The sequence below is a fragment of the Patella vulgata genome, chromosome 1, assembly GCF_932274485.2.
Source record: "Patella vulgata chromosome 1, xgPatVulg1.2, whole genome shotgun sequence".
Lineage (NCBI taxonomy): Eukaryota > Metazoa > Mollusca > Gastropoda > Patellidae > Patella > Patella vulgata.
The window spans coordinates 87,726,126-87,743,514 of NC_065879.2; the positions used below are offsets into that span (position 1 = coordinate 87,726,126).

Below are 17,389 nucleotides of genomic sequence, written 5' to 3' on the forward strand. Positions count from 1 at the left end.
CAGGGATCGAACACCCGACCTCCAGGCTAGCGAGCCAGCGTCTTACCCATTTAGCCACCGTGACCGCCCATTGAATTGAATATGGAAGCTTTGCACAACTGTTCATATTTTAACATATTAAATATGTGTTTGTTTTTAGCAAATATTTTCAAAACGACAAATAAAAACAAATATTTTGTTGTGTTTTTCAATGTAATACATGCATATCATTAAGTACATACAATTCATAAATCAACAATTACAATTATTAACATAATCTAAATTTGTTTGTATATATAATAATGAAACAATTATTTTGTCTGGGGAGAGATACATAGCAACACATGGTTGGTTAAAGTAGCCAAGTCTCGAACTCAATATCTTCCAAAGTCTTTGACATGGAAAACACAAATTATTTGTCAATCTAAATCAACATTGATGTTGTGATCTTACCGGGAAAAGATGGGCTTCTGATATCCAATATGTAAGACAAAATAAACATAATGCGTTTCAGAGCCATTTGTAACAGGGGACTCGAAGAATGAGGCTAGACATATTCTACAAGTGACAAACGGTGACCTCATACTCTTATCTGGAGAGCATACGCAATAAATACTACAGGTGTAGACTGAAATAACCAGACACTAGGGGTGTATTTGAAACAGTGTTCCAGTGCAGAGAACGGACGGAGAATGGGTTCTTGTCGGACTTGAGCAGCCTGGAATGCGTTCGCGAACACATTCCCGTTCTCAAATACCACACAACCTCATTAGCTGGTGTGAGACGAGAACAAACATGGTAGACGCGTCGATAACTGCCAAGAAAACAGCATCATGGGTGCATTTATTAATTTAAAAGTTTAATACCGTTCGAAAATTGTGGTCAGTATAACATCAAGTAAGATAGGTGGGCAGGCAACACAACACACGCCCACAGCAGTTAAATCGTCCGTGCGGTCAACAGGGATTGTCGCATATTCATTCTTTTGTAGGTAATTGGGGCATTTACAACAAAATTTCATACAAGATTATAATTTTCGTCGTTTGTGGGTTTACAAAGGTTCTACAAACTGAAACAAGGGCCTTAATTGTTGAAATTTGACAGATTTTTTTGTTTTTTGTTTTATTAATTTAAATAATGCATACAAATTTCATACAGATCGGATGATAATTTTGTTGTTCGCGCGTTCACAAGGTTCGACAAAGTGAAACAAGGGCCACAACTCTAGACGTAATTCACTGAAATTGCAGAAATTTAATAGGCGTCTTCGTTTCACTAATTTAAATGATGCAAATGAATTTCACAAAGTGAAACAAGGGCCATAACTCCAGAAGAAACTAACGGAAATTATTGAAATTAAATAGGCTTCATCTCACTAAAATAAACAACATATCAATTTCCAAACAATCGGGTCTGTAGACGACGGAGACGACAATATGCGACCACATTTCCATGTTGGCGTATCAAAAAGCGATGTAATCGTCACCGAAAGAATTGAAAAGGAGTAAAACGGAGTCATAATTTATCAAAATTATGCTTAATAACGAAGTCAGTACTAAACAAGTTATCGTAACAGATTGTAAAAATTTAATTCATCTTGTTACCATGGATACCGTTCTCTCATGTTCGAGACTCCTGAAAGTGTTCTTATGTTCTTCCATCGTTCTCGAACCTGCACTGTTTCGAATACACTCTAGAGATTGCCATTGGATTGAGACTTTCGCCGTACATAACTGATTTGAAATTACAGAAAAAACAGAAATGATTGAATGTAAATCAGTTCATATATATATAAATATTAGATTATTATATACGTTGAGACACATTTTTGTCGATTTTTAGGTCCCAAATGTTAGCGATTTAGCTCCTTTAAAACACCATTTCCCAAAACATTGCGAGTGATATGACTATTATAACCTTTCCTTTTACAGACTAGATGAGATGAAATGAAATTGAGTTTAACGTCCTACTGTTCTGCTCCAACTGGGGTAATGAAGACGGGTATACGCCGTACAGTGTGCTATGAGGGAAATTTTGCCCAGGCAGCGGTACTACGGCCTACTCTTATATTGAATTCCAACTGCCAAGGGATCTTTTTCAGTGCACACCAGTGTGTACATGGGACCTCGGTTTTTCGACCCAACTAAACAACTAGACAGCTGTCTTTGTCAGGCCCTCCATCCGGCACCACTGACAATGGGAAACCATGTCGGACAATACAGGGATCGAACACGCCCCCCCCCCCCCCCAGTCTAACCCACTTAGCCACCATGGTTCGCACACAAGGCTAGATGCTAGAAATGAAATTTAATATCAGTGGTACAGGACAACATCTAGTTTTTCTGATGGGACAAAAACTGAGATTCCTTGTACATGTTGCCATTCACGTAAAAAAGAGAGAGAGAGAAATGGGGTTTAACGTCCACTCGACACAAACTAGGTCATTTCGGAACTAACATATGGTTCAATTTTATTTCCATAATTCGCTTGCGCGTAGGGGTCTTTAGCAGTGGGAGGAAACCGGAGGACCCAGAGAAAACCCACGAGGTTGGACAGACGACCCTACTCCTTGTCACGTACAACCATGGATTCGAAACCATGCCAGTTGACTCAATGACAGACTTAATGATACAGCGTGCACGTGCTAACTACTAAACCATCCAAACCCCTTCACGTAAAACAACCATTGACAATTGGAATTGGAGCTACGGTGGCTAGGTGGTTAAGAGGCTGGCTCACTAGCCTGGAGGTCGGGTGTTCGATCCCTGCATTGGCTGAGAAAGTTCATCCAGATTTTCCGGCGTGGCTCCCCCTTGTCAGTAATGCAGGACGGAGGGTCTGACAAGGACAGCTGTATAGTCCTTCGGATGAGACGAAAAACCGAGGTCCTGTGTATACATTGGAATGCGCGTAAAAGATCCCTCGGCAGTTGGAATTCGATATAAGAGTAGGCGTAGTGCCGCTGCCTGGGCAAAATTTCTCTCATAGCACACTGTATGGCGTATGCCCGTCTTCATTAGCCCAGTCTAGGAGCAGAACAGTAGGACGTTAAACCCCATTTCATTTCATTTCATTTCGACAATTGGAATTCGATATACTGTAAGAGTAGGCCATAGTGCCACTGCCCGGGCAAAATTTCCCCTCATAGCACTTTGTATGGCATATGCTCCTTTGTATGGTTAAGCCCATTTCATTCCAGCAATTATTCTCGCGTAACTAATAACATAAATGCAAAACTGGAGACAATTTTCTTAATATTTACAGTCTATTTACCCTTCATGGCAAAACAGCCGAGGGTTCAATTTTTGGAATAGCAACTAAACATGTATGATTCTGCAAATCAGCATCTTGCGAGAAAGACTTCAAACACAAATTACATTTATATGTTTTTTCTTTGGTATGTATCTTCATGTGTTCTCGTAAGATTATACTCTGGGCAAACGCCACGTTACAGACGGTGCACTTATACGGTTTCTCGCCGGTATGCGTTCGAACATGCTCTTGTAAAGTGTAACTTCGCGTGTACGATTTCTGACATATATCACATTTGAAGAGTTTCTTTTCCAGATGTACGACCTTGTGCGCTTTTAGCGTACTTTTCTGGGTGAAAAATTTATGACAGATATCACATTCGTGTGGCTTTTCACCGGTATGAATTCTTGCGTGTTCTTTAAGACTATGTCCCTTCTTGAAGGTCTTAAAGCACACGTCGCATTCAAAGGGTTTTTCACCGGTGTGATTTCGCATGTGTAGTGTCAGTCCCGAACTCTGCGCGAACGATTTTCCACACACCCCGCACTCGTAAGGCTTCTCGCCCGTGTGCGTTCTGATGTGCATAAGCAAATTGGGCTTAAGTCGAAATGGTCTGTCACAAACATCGCACTTAAAGGGTTTTTCACCTGTATGTATACGAGCGTGAATCTCAAGTTTTTTCTTACTTGGAAACGAGTGATTACACACGCCACATTTAAAGGGGTTGTCGCGTGTATGAATCTTATTATGTCTTTGCAAATCGGCGCTACGAACAAATCCCTTGTTGCAGATTTTACATACAAAGGCTTTGTCACCGGAATGAGTCTTGCTGTGGATATTCAGACCAGCGCTTGTGTTGAACCACTTTTCACAAACTGTGCAATTATATGTTTTTTCTCCTGTGTGAACCCGTAGATGTTCCTGTAAACCACTGCTCAGTCTAAAAGCTTCATTACAGACACCGCAAATAAATGGTTTTTCTTCGCTGTGGATTGTCATATGCCGCTGTAGACAGAGATTGTCACGGAAAGTTCTATTACAAACTTCGCAGGACACCGGGTTGGGTTTTTTCGGAATTTTGAGATGGATTTTAAGATGTGCTTGAAGTCCTATTGGATTACTAAATGATTTACTGCAAACTCCACATTTATAACCAGAAGACCCTTGACCCAGATCTTGTAGCAGATCTTTATTATTAGTTACAACCCCGTCGTCCATCTCCACTTCATCATCACTCATCAAGTCCTCCTCACTTTCACCATCTCCTAGGGGTATCTCATCATCTTCAAGTTCATCATTAGTTTTATGTCGATCTCGAATATCATTAGTTTGGAGCTCATGCTTATCTTCATCATCGCTCATTAAGTCCTCATCACTTTCACCATCTCCTTGGGGAATCTCATCATCTTCAAGTCCGTCATTAGTTTTATGTTTATCCCTAGTTTTTTCCCAATTAATGGAGTCATCATTAGTTCCATGATTAACACTTTCCTCGTCACTTGTCGCGTCACCATCACTGTTCAATTCGTCGTCACTCGCTTCATCTTCCTGTGGAATCTCGTCATCTTCAAGTTCATCATTAGTCTTATGTCTATCTTTTATATCATTAGATCCAAGCACTTGCTTAGTTTCGTCATCACTGATCAATTCGTCATCACTCTCTTCACCTGCCGGGGGAATTTCATCATCTTCAAGTTCATCATTAGTCTTACGTCGGTCTCGTATATCATTAGATCCAAGTTCATGCTTAGCATTTTTAGATTCTCGAATTTCTTGTTCCATGTCGCTATCATCAAAATCTTCTTCATCATCATATTCACTGTCTCCATCGCCCTGTAAATTTGCAATCTGGTTTCCTTCTTGTCGCCATCTACCTCCCATAACCTGATGAATTTGGTTGTTAGTTTTCTTTCGCTCCCGACAAATTTTTCTATGTTCCTCTAACTCAGAGTCTTTCTGGAATTTTGCAGCACATACAACACATTGATGTACTAATTTCGTATAACCCATCCTCTCCATTTTAGTATCTTTGCATCACCAAAATCTGTAAAATAAAATTTCAAATAAACCATGCATGAAAATGTGTTTGAAATATCAATCATTAAGATACTATTTTTGTTAAGTGAAAAATTAAAATAAAACAAAGCTTAGCAACATCAGGGTTTGGGTGGCTGAAAGGTCTTTCATTAGGTCAAATTTTGTGGTTTTGATTCGTTTCAAGGAGTAGGTTCGTCTTTCAAACCTTGTGGGTTTTCTCTGGGCCCTCTGGTTTCCTCATACAATTAAGACACCCTACGTGCAATCGAATTATTGTAATAAAATTAAACCATATGTTAGTCCCAAAATGTCCTGGTTTGTGCAGAGTAGACATTAAACCCAATTTCTCTTTTTAGCCGACAACGTAGAAAGCCCATACAAATAGGGCATACAATGTACATATAACAAAACACACTTTAAAGAAAATAATGAAATGCATGGGGTTCAATGATCTAAATTTCTGCTATGACTGGGCTAATAAAGACGGTCCAAGAAAGCTAACACATAAAAAAGCAACTGACCTTCAAAAAAAAATGATCTACATACAATACAGAGAGCTGTGTTAAGTCTTCAAATACTGGCCTGGGTAAGTTGAGGTGAGTGTAATATACTGCAGAAATCAGATGATCTGAAATAGGAAATGAAATGAAATGGTGTTTTAACCGTCCTACTGTTCTACTCCGACTGGGCTAAGGCTGACCTTAAAAATATCTTTGTTTCACCAAACCCGACCCACAATCGAGGAGAAGGGTCGGTAGGTCGGTTTTTTTTTCAGATTTTTTTTTAAAGTCAGAGAAATCAATACAGAAAACTTATTAGCTGTATACTACAGATTCATTAATTTTGTTTAATGAATTTGGGGTCTGACGTAAAGAGTAACGAACTGAAAGTTTTTATTAAACTTAAGAGCTAATTTGACAGCTTAATAATTTTCCGGGTGGAAACATTCGTCTTCTTTATTGGCAAACAAATCAATGACATCGGGATTTTTCGTGATGCCCGACTCGCACACGATTAGCCACGAACTTGAAGTGTGAAACTCCTTCAACACGTTTTTAACGATAGTGCGCGTTGTGCTTTCATTTTTCTCGAAAACGGATATTGAAAATATCGTCGTCATGTTTAAAACTATGCACCACAGACATAGAGGCAGAATTATTTCGTGGGAATGGACGTGTATTCGTCTGCAACCATTTTGTTGAGAAGCGACACCTATGACGCTTTCGTCTTGATCAACCAGTTTCAATAATGAATCAAACCATAGCCATAGTATAGGGAAATAACTCTCATGATATATTTCAGGTTGACACGCAAAATAAAATAAAAAGATCGTGGAAAAGTGCAATAAAATAATTTAAGTCGGGGGTGGTTTTAGTTAGTCGGTCGCGTTAGGCGAAACAAAGATATTTTTAAGGTCAGCCTAATGAAGACGGGCATACGCCATACAGTGTGCTATGAGGGAAATTTTGCCGGGCAGCGGCACTATCGCCTACTCTTATATCAAATTCCAACTGCCAAGGGATCTTTTACGTGCATTCCAATGTATACACAGGACCTCAGTTTTTTGTATCATCCGAAGGACTAGACAGCTGTCCTTGTCAGACCATCTGAAATAGGATAACCAAAAATAAATCACTAAAATTTTTCAAATTATGTGGTAAGGTAGATAACCCTACTATAAAATAATCATCTAAATAAAGCACAGGTTACACCACTCGAACACCCAAATTAACCAACATCTCCTCTCAGGACTAACATATGGCAGGCTACAATTTTATTTCAATAATTCTCTTGCATGTACATAGCTCGATGAGTAGTTGGAGGAAGCCAGCGGACCCAGAGAAAACATGCGCTTGGGCAGGCAACCTTGTCCTTACCCCTTGTCATGTATAAACTTGAGATTGAAAGCATGCCACTGACTCAAATCATACTCCAATGTGAATAGCACATGTTTGATTGACCAAATGACCACCCTCTTATTCACAGTTTGATGAATAACGATCCTCTGATGAGCATAAGTAAGATTCCTTTTTTAACCCTTTAGGTGGAAACAGTCATTAACGGGTAGGGCCGTGGGGCAATTTACCCTGGCCAATACCGGTAGCACCTGCATGCAAGTCACGTGAGGGCCAGACCAGCTGGCTGGACTTCTTTGTTTTTTTGGAACAATTTCCAGTACAGTATAACAAATAAAACTCTGCATTGAAGACTGCAACAAACGTCTAAGTATTTAAGAAAAGGTTTAACTATTCTGTCTTGACAAAATTCTCATGTTTTGGGTCCATATAAGATACAAATAAAAGTTATTATCATTTATAAATTATTCTACCTTCAATAAGACGCCATGACAGTTTTAGACTTCCGGGTAAACTTCGGGCGTATAAGTTATGAATGGCAATGGACCTTGTTTTGTTGTTTTATCATTTTCAATACGGCAATATTTTTTTGTTGTTAATTACTTTCAATACTGCTATCTTTCCAGTCTCAGCAACACTTTGAAATAAACTACCATCAGAAAGTTAAAGTCATTAAACTTTTTGTAGCAGTTTAGCACGTTAAAAGTGCACTATTATTATTATTATTATTATTGTGTGTCTTGTCGGCGGTAATGGGTGTTTCGTGTAGGCGTATGTGTTGCTGTTCTCGTGCACTTATTGGGGTGATTTTATCACTGTATCACAGACACAATTCTCTTAAAAACAGCTCCTTTCTTTCAAATTAGAAGACTCCTCCCATTCTTGTTTTTGTACCTTGTCATAGTAATTATAGGGTTCAAACTCGAAATTATAGCATGGTGCCTAGATAAGGAATCATGTAGTATCCAGTGTGCTGAGAGAGAGAGAGAAATGGGGTTTAACGTCCACTCGACACAAACTAGGTCATTTCGGGACTAACATGGTTTAATTTTATATCAATAATTCGCTTACTCGTAGTGGTTTTTAGCAGTGGGAGGAAACCGGAGGACCCGGAGAAAACCCCTGAGGTCACGTAAAACCGGGGATGCGAAACCATGCAAGTTGACTCAATGACAGGCCTTATGATACAGTGCGCACATGCTAACCATTCGGCCATCCAACCCCCCATCCAGTGGGGGGGTTGGAAGCTCCAATTTTGGCACACAATAAACCTATTCCAACTTGTCACAATATGCTGAAGTGTGTCCAGGAATTTGAGCAACGGTAGGGGAGGGGGTTTAGAGCATAGGATTAGAGCAGAGTAGGATGAAATGGGGGGGTGGGGGGTGGGGGGTGGGGGGTGTTGACTGAACTGCAGTCAGGGGATCCCAGTTAATTCTAAAAAATATTGGCACCATAAATAAATATGTCATTTATTATGTTATATATGTTTGTGCCATTGTGCCATATAAATCTATCTGTCTACCATACTGCCATACAAATTGTATTTTTAATATTAAGACATTGGCCCCAGTGACAGATCAATACATAATGGCTGGGATGTTCAAATTGACTGGGTAGCAGCCAGGGCCCCAAATTAGTTCTAAAATAACTTTTGTACCAAAATAAATCTGTCATTTATATTATGTTTGTACCAAATAAATCTATACACCATACTGATGGGGGGGGGGGGGTTGGATGGCTAAATGGTTAGCGTGTGCGCGCTGTATCATAAAGTCTGTCATTGAGTCATCAGGCGTGGTTTCGATTCCCCGGTTGTACGTGACAAGGAGTAGGGTCGTCTGTCCAACCTCCTACTGCTAAAGACCCCTACGCACAAGTGAATTATTGAAATAAAATTAAACCATATGTTAGTCCCGAAATGACCTAGTTTGTGTCGAGTGGACATTAAACCCCATCTCTCTCTCTCTCTCTCGCATACTGATATACAACTTGCATTTGTGTGAGTGTGAGTGAATAGGCTCCTTTTTCACTGTTGATGCAAGGGACCCAATGACGTATTCAGCCAAGGGCTCAATGTGCAAGCATAATCTAGCCCTAGATGAGAGTGAAGGGAGATCAAAACAGTGACAATGCTTCATACGTTTGTTTGTTCAACATTATTTTGTTGAAAGTAGGACAAAATAAATGATCTGTGCATAGGATTATCTCCCTTGTCAGTGGTGCAGGACTTAGGGCCTGACAAGGTTTCCGCGTACAGTGGCATGCACATAAAAGTCCATTGGCAGTTGGAATTCGATAAAGAGTAGACCATAGCACCGTAAATTTGTCAAAATTTCCCTTCTAACACATTAAATGGCATATGCCCATCTTCATTAGCCCAGTTGGAGTAGAACAGTAGGGCGTTTCATTTCATTTCATTTGTTTTGCACATAGGGGGTTAGGGGACCTTTTCTCGCCCCAGGTACAGAAACGATTTAGAATTTTTGCAAACCTTAGTGGTGTTTTGGGGCTATAGAACTAAAAACTGGTGGTTTTCACTTGGCCCCACTGATTCTTTTATTTCTTTACAAAGCACTGGGAAAATTGGCAAATTTTGTTCAACAGTGGGAAATCCCCCCCCCCCCCATCCCCCAACACCCTCTACCTACTGTACTAACAGATGCCCCGCTGCCCCCCATTGTAGAGATAATACAGGAAATACAAATTCTATAAATTATATTTTAATCAAAGGTAATTATACATATAGCCACTAACATTATCTTGTTACAAAACGGAGGGCCTGACAAGGACAGATGTCTAGTTGTTCGGATGGTACGAAAAACCGAGGTCCTGTGTACACATTGACATGCACGTAAAAGATATCTTAACAGTTGGAATTCGATATAACAGTAGGCCGTAGTGCCGCTATCCGGGCAAAATTTCCCTCATAGTACACTGTATGGCGTATGTCCGTCTTCATTAGCCCAGTTCGGAGCAGAACAGTAGGACGTTAAACTCCATTTCATTTACAAAATTGATTGATAATCTGTACTTAAATGAAATGAATGTCTGACATTAAAGATACCTTATTCAAGAGCTTTTATTAATTAGACATTTATTAACAAAACAAGACCATAATCAACTCTTGATGATATCGGATACTCAAGATTTTAACTACATGTAGATTAGAATGGTTCGGCCATTTAATGATTTAATTTTAAAATGAGAAAGCGAGGCTAAACCTTGAATATACCAGTACCCCAGTAACGATAATACACGATTGATACACACATCTTGTCAAAACTGCAAACAATGATAACTTTGCTCAGAATAAAGTAATTTGAATGAAATTTTCAATATATTAATTTTTCATTATCTATATTATAACTATTATAGCAAAAACGACCAGCTCTTTATCTAAATCTTATATAACGCATCTTTAAACCTGAACCGATGTGTGTGAATGTACAGGCCAGCATGTGTGGGATCTCAGATCACACGGTCTGCCAAACGCTTCGTTACAAATTTTACACTTATGAGGTTTTTCGCCCGTGTGCGTTCTGACGTGTTCCTGAAGGTTATAGCTACGTGTGTAGGCTTTCCCACAAATATCACACTTGTAGAGTTTGCCGTCGACATGAACGGTCGCGTGAGCCTGTAGTGTACTCAATTGCGTAAATGATTTACCACAAACATCACATTTATGGGGTTTTTCACCAGTGTGAATTCTGAGATGCTCCTTTAAGCCAATACTCTGTTTGAAAGCTTTGTAACAAAAATGGCACTTATAGGGTCTCTCGCCGGTGTGATCCCTCATGTGCAGAGTTAACCCTCCACTCTGAGCGAAGGATTTACTACAGACGTTGCACTTGTAGGGTTTTTCTCCGGTGTGAATTCTCATGTGTATCTGTAGACTTGATGGAGCCTGTAGAACCTTATGACAAATATCGCATTCATATCTCTTCTCATGGATTTTAACGTGATCCTCTAGTTCGCTCTTCTCAGTGAAAGATTTGCTACAACCAAGACATTTAAAAGGCTGCCCTTCGGTATGGCTTTCATTTCCCGGAGTACCCGAAACACTGGAATCATGTTGGTCCGCAATCAAAGCATGATGGAGTCGGATATGATGCTGTAGACTGCTCTTTTCACTGTAAGTCTTAGAACAAACATCACATTTAAAAGGTTTCTCACCCGAGTGAAGAACCCGATGCCTCTGTAGATGAAAGTTTCGTCCAAAGGCTCGACCACAAACTTCACAAATATACGATTTTTCTCCTGTGTGTATTTTGCTATGATTGCATAGCCCAGTACTAAATCGAAACATCTGACCACAGATGCTACAAATATAGGGTTTTTCCCCCGTATGCGTTCGCATATGTTTTTGAAGGGTGCTGCTGATCCTAAAGGCCTGATTACACACACTGCAAATATGGGGTTTTTCTCCTGTGTGAATACTCATGTGTTTTTGTAGACCGTTTTTAGAACTAAATGTTTGCCCGCAGAAATCACACAAGGGCCTAACAGGCATGGGGTTATTATCATTTAAATGAGTTTTTTTATGAGTTTGTAAATCAGATAAAGTTTTGAATGATTTACTACAAACATCACATTTCTTTTCAAAATGGCTCTTTTTGTTTTCTAATTCGGTGTCGTCACTAAATGATTTACTACAAACATCATATTTATTTTCAAGATGGCCTGATAAGTCTGATTTACTACAAACATCATATTTATTTTCAAGACGGCTCTTTTTGTGTTTTAATAATTCCGTATGATTGCTAAATGTATCACATTTATTCTTAAGATGGCTCTGTTTATGTTCTAATAATTCTGTGTGATTGCTAAATGATTTACTACAAACATCACATTTATTTTCAAGATGGCTCTTTTTGTGTTCTAAAAGTTCCGTGTGATCACTATATGATTTACTACAAACATCACATTTATGAACATTCTCCTTAATATGGATCTGTTTATGGGTCAGCATTTCTAACGGATCGCTAAATCCCTGCCAACAAACATCACACTTAAAAAGTCTTTCTCCTGAATGGCTTTGCTTATGAATGAGCAGATTCAGTGGAGTACAAAACGATGATGAGCACTCGTCACATTTAAACAGCATCACTCCGGTATGGATTTGTCTGTGGGTCAACAATTCCAACGGATTACTGAACGAATCACCACAAAAATCACATTTGAATGGTTTATCTTCTTCGTGGGTTTCTTCGTGGGTTTTCAAATCGGTTAAACTACTAAATGACTTAGTACACACATTACATTGAAAAGGAATCTGTAGAATGTGATCCCGTTTGTGTACTTGTAGTTCCAGTGGATTATCGAATGATTTATTACAAACATCACATTTATAGTGTGAAGAATTGTTTAAACTGTATTCAGAATTTTTTGTAATTCTTTTTGGATCATTAGTTCCTTTCTCCTCTCTTACTTTATTAGTGAAAGTTCTTCGTCTTTTACATGAAATTGTTTTGTAATCAATAAGTTCATCATTAGTCTTTAAGCTTTCTTGGAGGTGAATAGTTTCTTTGTATTCGTCATCAGTTTCTGAGCTTCCATGAAGAATTTCTTGTTCAGTATCTTCATAATCTATTGCTTCGTCATTAATGTTCTCGAGTGAATTCCCAGCATTTCTTCTAATACATATGTAACTTGCTTCATTTTCGAATGAATCATTCAACTGATCCATGTGGGGTTCTTCACAATCAGTGGTCTCATCTTCCTGTAGAGCCACATCACTAGTTTGTTGGTTGTGGTGATCCATGTGCTGTACTTCATAATCAGTGGTGTCACCTTCCTGTAGAGGCACATCATTAGTTTGTTGGTTGTGGTGATCCATGTGGGGTTCTTCACAATCAGTGGTCTCATCTTCTTGTAGATCCACATCACTAGTTTGTTGGTTGTGGTGATCCATGCGCATTTCTTCACAATCAGTGGTCTCATCTTCCTGTAGAGCTACATCACTAGTTTGTTGGTTGTGGTGATCCATGTGGGGATCTTCACAATCAGTGGTGTCATCTTCCTCTAGAGACACATCACTAGTTTGTTGGTTGTGGTGTATAGTATCATCATGGTCCATCTTATTTTTTTGCTCAGAAGAAATATAGTGCTCAGTTTGCTGGCAATCTGGTTAAAACACAGATCCTATTTCGTTTCGTTTTTATAGTTCAAAATTTTATTTAACTTGTCTTTACTACACTAGGATCTGGAAGAGTTGTGGGTAAACCATTAGAAACGTCAATGCTTATTAAATAATCAATGTCTGACTTCATAGGGTCAAAAGCCGCTCGTTTATCAGATGTTGATGTAGTGTAGGCCATTGAAAATATAAAAAAAAAACGAAACAAAATATAGATCTGTATTTTAATCCGATTGAGTTTGCTAGTTGTGTATTGTACGGATCAAATGTATTGAATTATGATCCTCGAGCTGACTGTCTTGTACCAATCAATAAATCGCTTGTCTTGATGGGTCTTTAGCAGTGGGAAGAAACCGGAGCAAAACCCACGAATGGTTTGTCTTTGTACAAAACACTGATGAACAACTTTAACGCCTTCTATATTTTGTAACAGGATCAGATCTACAGACTCAGTGTATAGTTTATTGTAACTTTGTAAAAACTGAAAGGAACGGAACCATTTTTGGACTGATATTTCCCTTTCACTGATATTAGAGATAGACCTTTCACAATATGAGATCTCTGGTATTGTTCTTCAGTTGTAATGATGTTTCAGAAGGTAAGTATATCCATGTACTAACTTTGATGCTGTTTTGTGGACATTACTTCTGTTCATCTGAAAGATACAAAAGTTTACATATAAAATATTACAAATGTTACGGCAAGTTTTTGGCGTGAGGTGCATGGAACTGTGGGTAATCCACAAGAAACATCAATGCTGATTGGTAAATCAAATGTCTGACATCATAGGGTCAAAAGCCGCTCGTATGACCTCCCACTAAAACTGAAATGAAATGAGGTTTAACGTCCTACTGTTCTGCTCCGAAACGGGCTAATAACAACAAGCATACGCCATACAGTGTGTATGAAGGAAATTTTGCCAGGACAGCGGCGCTATGGCCTACTCTTATATCGAATTCCAACTGTCAAAGGATCTTTTACGTGCACGCCAATGTGTACACAGGATCTCGGTTTTTCGTCCCATCCGAACGACTAGACAGCTGTCATTGTCAGACCCTTCGTCCTGCATCACTGACAAGGGGGATCCACGACGGAAAATCTGGATCGAACTCCCGTCCTCCAGGCAAGCGAATCAGCATCTTACCCACTTAGCCACCATGACCCCCCCCCCCCCCACCGCCCATTACAACTGGTCAGATCTTCATGTAGTATTTGGAATTAGAGTAAAATCGAAATGTAAATCAGTTTATATAAGTCATATAACATTATTACATGTATAAACGTTCCGACCCATTTGTGTCAATTTCTAGGTCCCAAATATTACAGATTTAGCTCCTTTAACCCCTTAACTGTGTAATTAATTTGACGTTAACTACCAATATCCAATATTTAGACACAATTAACATTTTAAAATCAGTAGGCCAACGCTCGAGAGACATCGTGTATCAGTACCGGTGGTACTCTAAAGATGTAATTGTATGGTTTCGAGCGCCATTTGTAGGCCCAATAAACAAATAAAAGAGAGTTAGAGAGAAATGGGAGAGAGAGAGAAATGGGGTTTAACATCGACTCGATACAAACTAGGTCATTTCGAGACTAACACATGGTTCAATTTTATTTCAATAATTTGCTTTGCGCGTAGGGGTCTTTAGCATTTGGAGGAAACTGGAGGACCCGGAGAAAACCAATTGGATTCACCAATACAATTTTAACGTCTCCTCGACACACACTAGGTCATTTCGGAACTTACACATGGTTCAATTTTATTTCAATAATTTTTTTGCGCGTAGGGGTCTTTAGCAGAGGGAGGAAACTGGAGGACCCGGAGAAAACCCATGAGGTTGGACAGGCAACCCTACTCCTTGTCACGTACAACTGTGGATTCGAAACCACACCAGTTGACTCAATGACAGACCTTATGGATTATGATACAGTGCGCACGTGCTAACCATTCGGCCACTAGGTCACTTTATCAAATTTTTGGGCTGACCTGTATTTCATCAACATGATTATTAAACATTACAATAATTTTTTAAATAAATGTATATAAATCAAATTAATCTACGTTCATATTACATTAATATGCGATGTGCTTTTACACCCATTTAAGGTTCCAAATATTCAAGTCAGTTGGACAAACAACTGTGATCTTGGATTCCGTAAAAATAAAAGTTATATTAATTATTATACTGCCTGGGCTGAAACAACTGCCTTAACATCCAAGTAGGCAGAAATGACTCGAGCCAAACCAACGCCTCCTCCCTCTTCGACTCTTCCAGATAACTAGGTTAAACATGATTGATGTTCAGTAGCTCGATGTAAGCAAACCACGATTTTTTGAGAGAGAAAGGTTAGGCTATATAGCTTGATCTGAAATTGGTTCCCTCGTTCAAGAAAGTAATGGGATGGCAATTCCGGGTATGTCACTAAGTTTTAGGTGTTTTAATTAAAAATTGAAGAAATGGCAAGCAATTTTCCTGTCGTAGGCCTACTCGGAGTGTCACCTGGAACAGACACTACAGTAGGCCTACCGGTAAAGATGAATTCCAAATTTTAGTAGATACTTCAATTTTCATTTGCTAAGCACTAAAATCAATCTAATATTATCCAATCAAATTACTAAAATTTAGATTTTATCTTAGTTAAAATTTGGTGAAACAGGCCTCTGGATCACAACTTCGACAAATTGCAATGCAACGAATGAATGATTTACTGCACCAGTTCCCTACTCCCTTCATTTTTTTTCCCAGTCTTAGACGCCTTCAAATCGTGTTGGATTCATTTATATGACACTTTCAAATTCTTTAGGTCACCATGCAAATAATAAATCTATTTTCATATACCTGTTCTCTTTATGTTGTCCAAGAAACGAACCCTATGTATCGTTCTTATTTTTTTCTTCATTTCAGACGCCATGACAGTTCAGCAATGGCTAGATTCGGGCGTTTCAATTTATTTCCGATTAGAATGAAACTTGTTATTCCCAGGTAGCAATGTGCTTTCCACTTTGAAATCTATTGAGAAATTGACATGGATCTAAATTGTTATTCCCGACGTGTGTGAAAGCCTTCTTCTAACGCTGTTTTAGTTCAAATTAATGCCTTCTGCACGCGACGTCACATACGTTTAGACAGATTTTGTTATTAATATGTAGCCCATATTTTCATTCATATTTATATTGTAAATGTATTTTCGTATATCCGCCTTAACGCGTGTTGTCGCTGACTCGTTGTCTATTGGCTGCATGTGCTTATGATTGGCAGGAACAATAGGTGTGTCTTATATCACGCGATCTTGGGTATATAGTACCTTGTCTTGCCCGTAGCAGTGGGTGTTAGCAGAGGTAAGACCGAGACCATTTCTCCAGTCGATTTCACTGACGAGTTTGACCCCGACTTATAGGGAGCGATGCAGCTGAGAGCCCTTATAGGGGCGTTATAGAGAGCCCGAAAAGGAGCGTTAAGATTATAGAGCTCTGAGGAGAGATCCATTTTGAGAGCCGTTGCTAGGAGTGCGATTCGAGAGCACGACAAGCTTGAGACGGAGTTGGCCGTGTATACTTAGAGTATAATAAAGAGAGTTGCTGATTAATCAGGTGTTAGTCTTTCTAAGCCAGCTGCTTGGTTGACTACTCCCACACCTCTATCGTAGTGAACCCTCAACGGAACTAACGGATAGAGCCGGGCCCATTCTACCACAGTAATCCGCTCTATCCAGAGATCTGGTTCACTATATACAGAAGTTTTCTGCTGGCAGAGGTGGGATACAGATTGACAAACCCCGAGACGGATCCAGATAGAAAACCCGGGATACAGATCAGCTACTCATTTTTTGTGTTGGCTCAAATGTAGAATCCATAGAAGAGCCAAAGATCCAGTTCACTACAATACCAACTTGTACATCATACATGTACATTGAATTTAAAGGACAATATTGGTGCCAGTCATTATCACATATGTGATAGAACTGGTTAAACACGTTCCAAATATTATTTTATTTTAAATATAAAATTACAAAGATTTAAATAAAAAATTCATAAAATTAACAGCCAAACATTATATGCACCAATGCGCTACCCGACGAGGTAACGGGTCGCTAGGCTGTTAATTTTATTACCTTTAAAAAC

General features: G+C 39.1%; 2 protein-coding genes across 2 annotated transcripts; both read right to left on the reverse strand.

Moving 5' to 3' along the window:
* Positions 1 to 186: 186 nt before the first annotated feature.
* LOC126810630 (zinc finger protein ZFP2) lies at positions 187 to 7,632 on the reverse strand. Its single transcript, XM_050535846.2, has 3 exons — positions 7,598 to 7,632; positions 5,790 to 5,896; positions 187 to 5,275 (listed from the first exon to the last, which is right to left on the reverse strand). The coding sequence occupies exon 3, from the start codon at positions 5,248 to 5,250 to the stop codon at positions 3,256 to 3,258; it is 1,995 nt and encodes a 664-aa protein (XP_050391803.1). The 5' UTR covers positions 5,251 to 5,275; positions 5,790 to 5,896; positions 7,598 to 7,632; the 3' UTR covers positions 187 to 3,255.
* A 2,193-nt stretch (positions 7,633 to 9,825) lies between these two features.
* On the reverse strand, positions 9,826 to 16,235 carry LOC126832686 (zinc finger protein 665). The gene is made up of 2 exons (XM_056099381.1): positions 16,107 to 16,235; positions 9,826 to 13,918 (listed from the first exon to the last, which is right to left on the reverse strand). Exon 2 carries the CDS (start codon positions 13,201 to 13,203, stop codon positions 10,546 to 10,548), a length of 2,658 nt encoding a protein of 885 aa, XP_055955356.1. The 5' UTR covers positions 13,204 to 13,918; positions 16,107 to 16,235; the 3' UTR covers positions 9,826 to 10,545.
* Between the last annotated feature and the right edge of the window lie 1,154 nt (positions 16,236 to 17,389).

Coding starts and splice junctions, on each gene's coding strand:
- LOC126810630 (XM_050535846.2), bottom strand. CDS start 5,250: ATGGAGAGGATGGGTTATACGAAATTAGTACATCAATGTGTTGTATGT.
- LOC126832686 (XM_056099381.1), bottom strand. CDS start 13,203: ATGGACCATGATGATACTATACACCACAACCAACAAACTAGTGATGTG.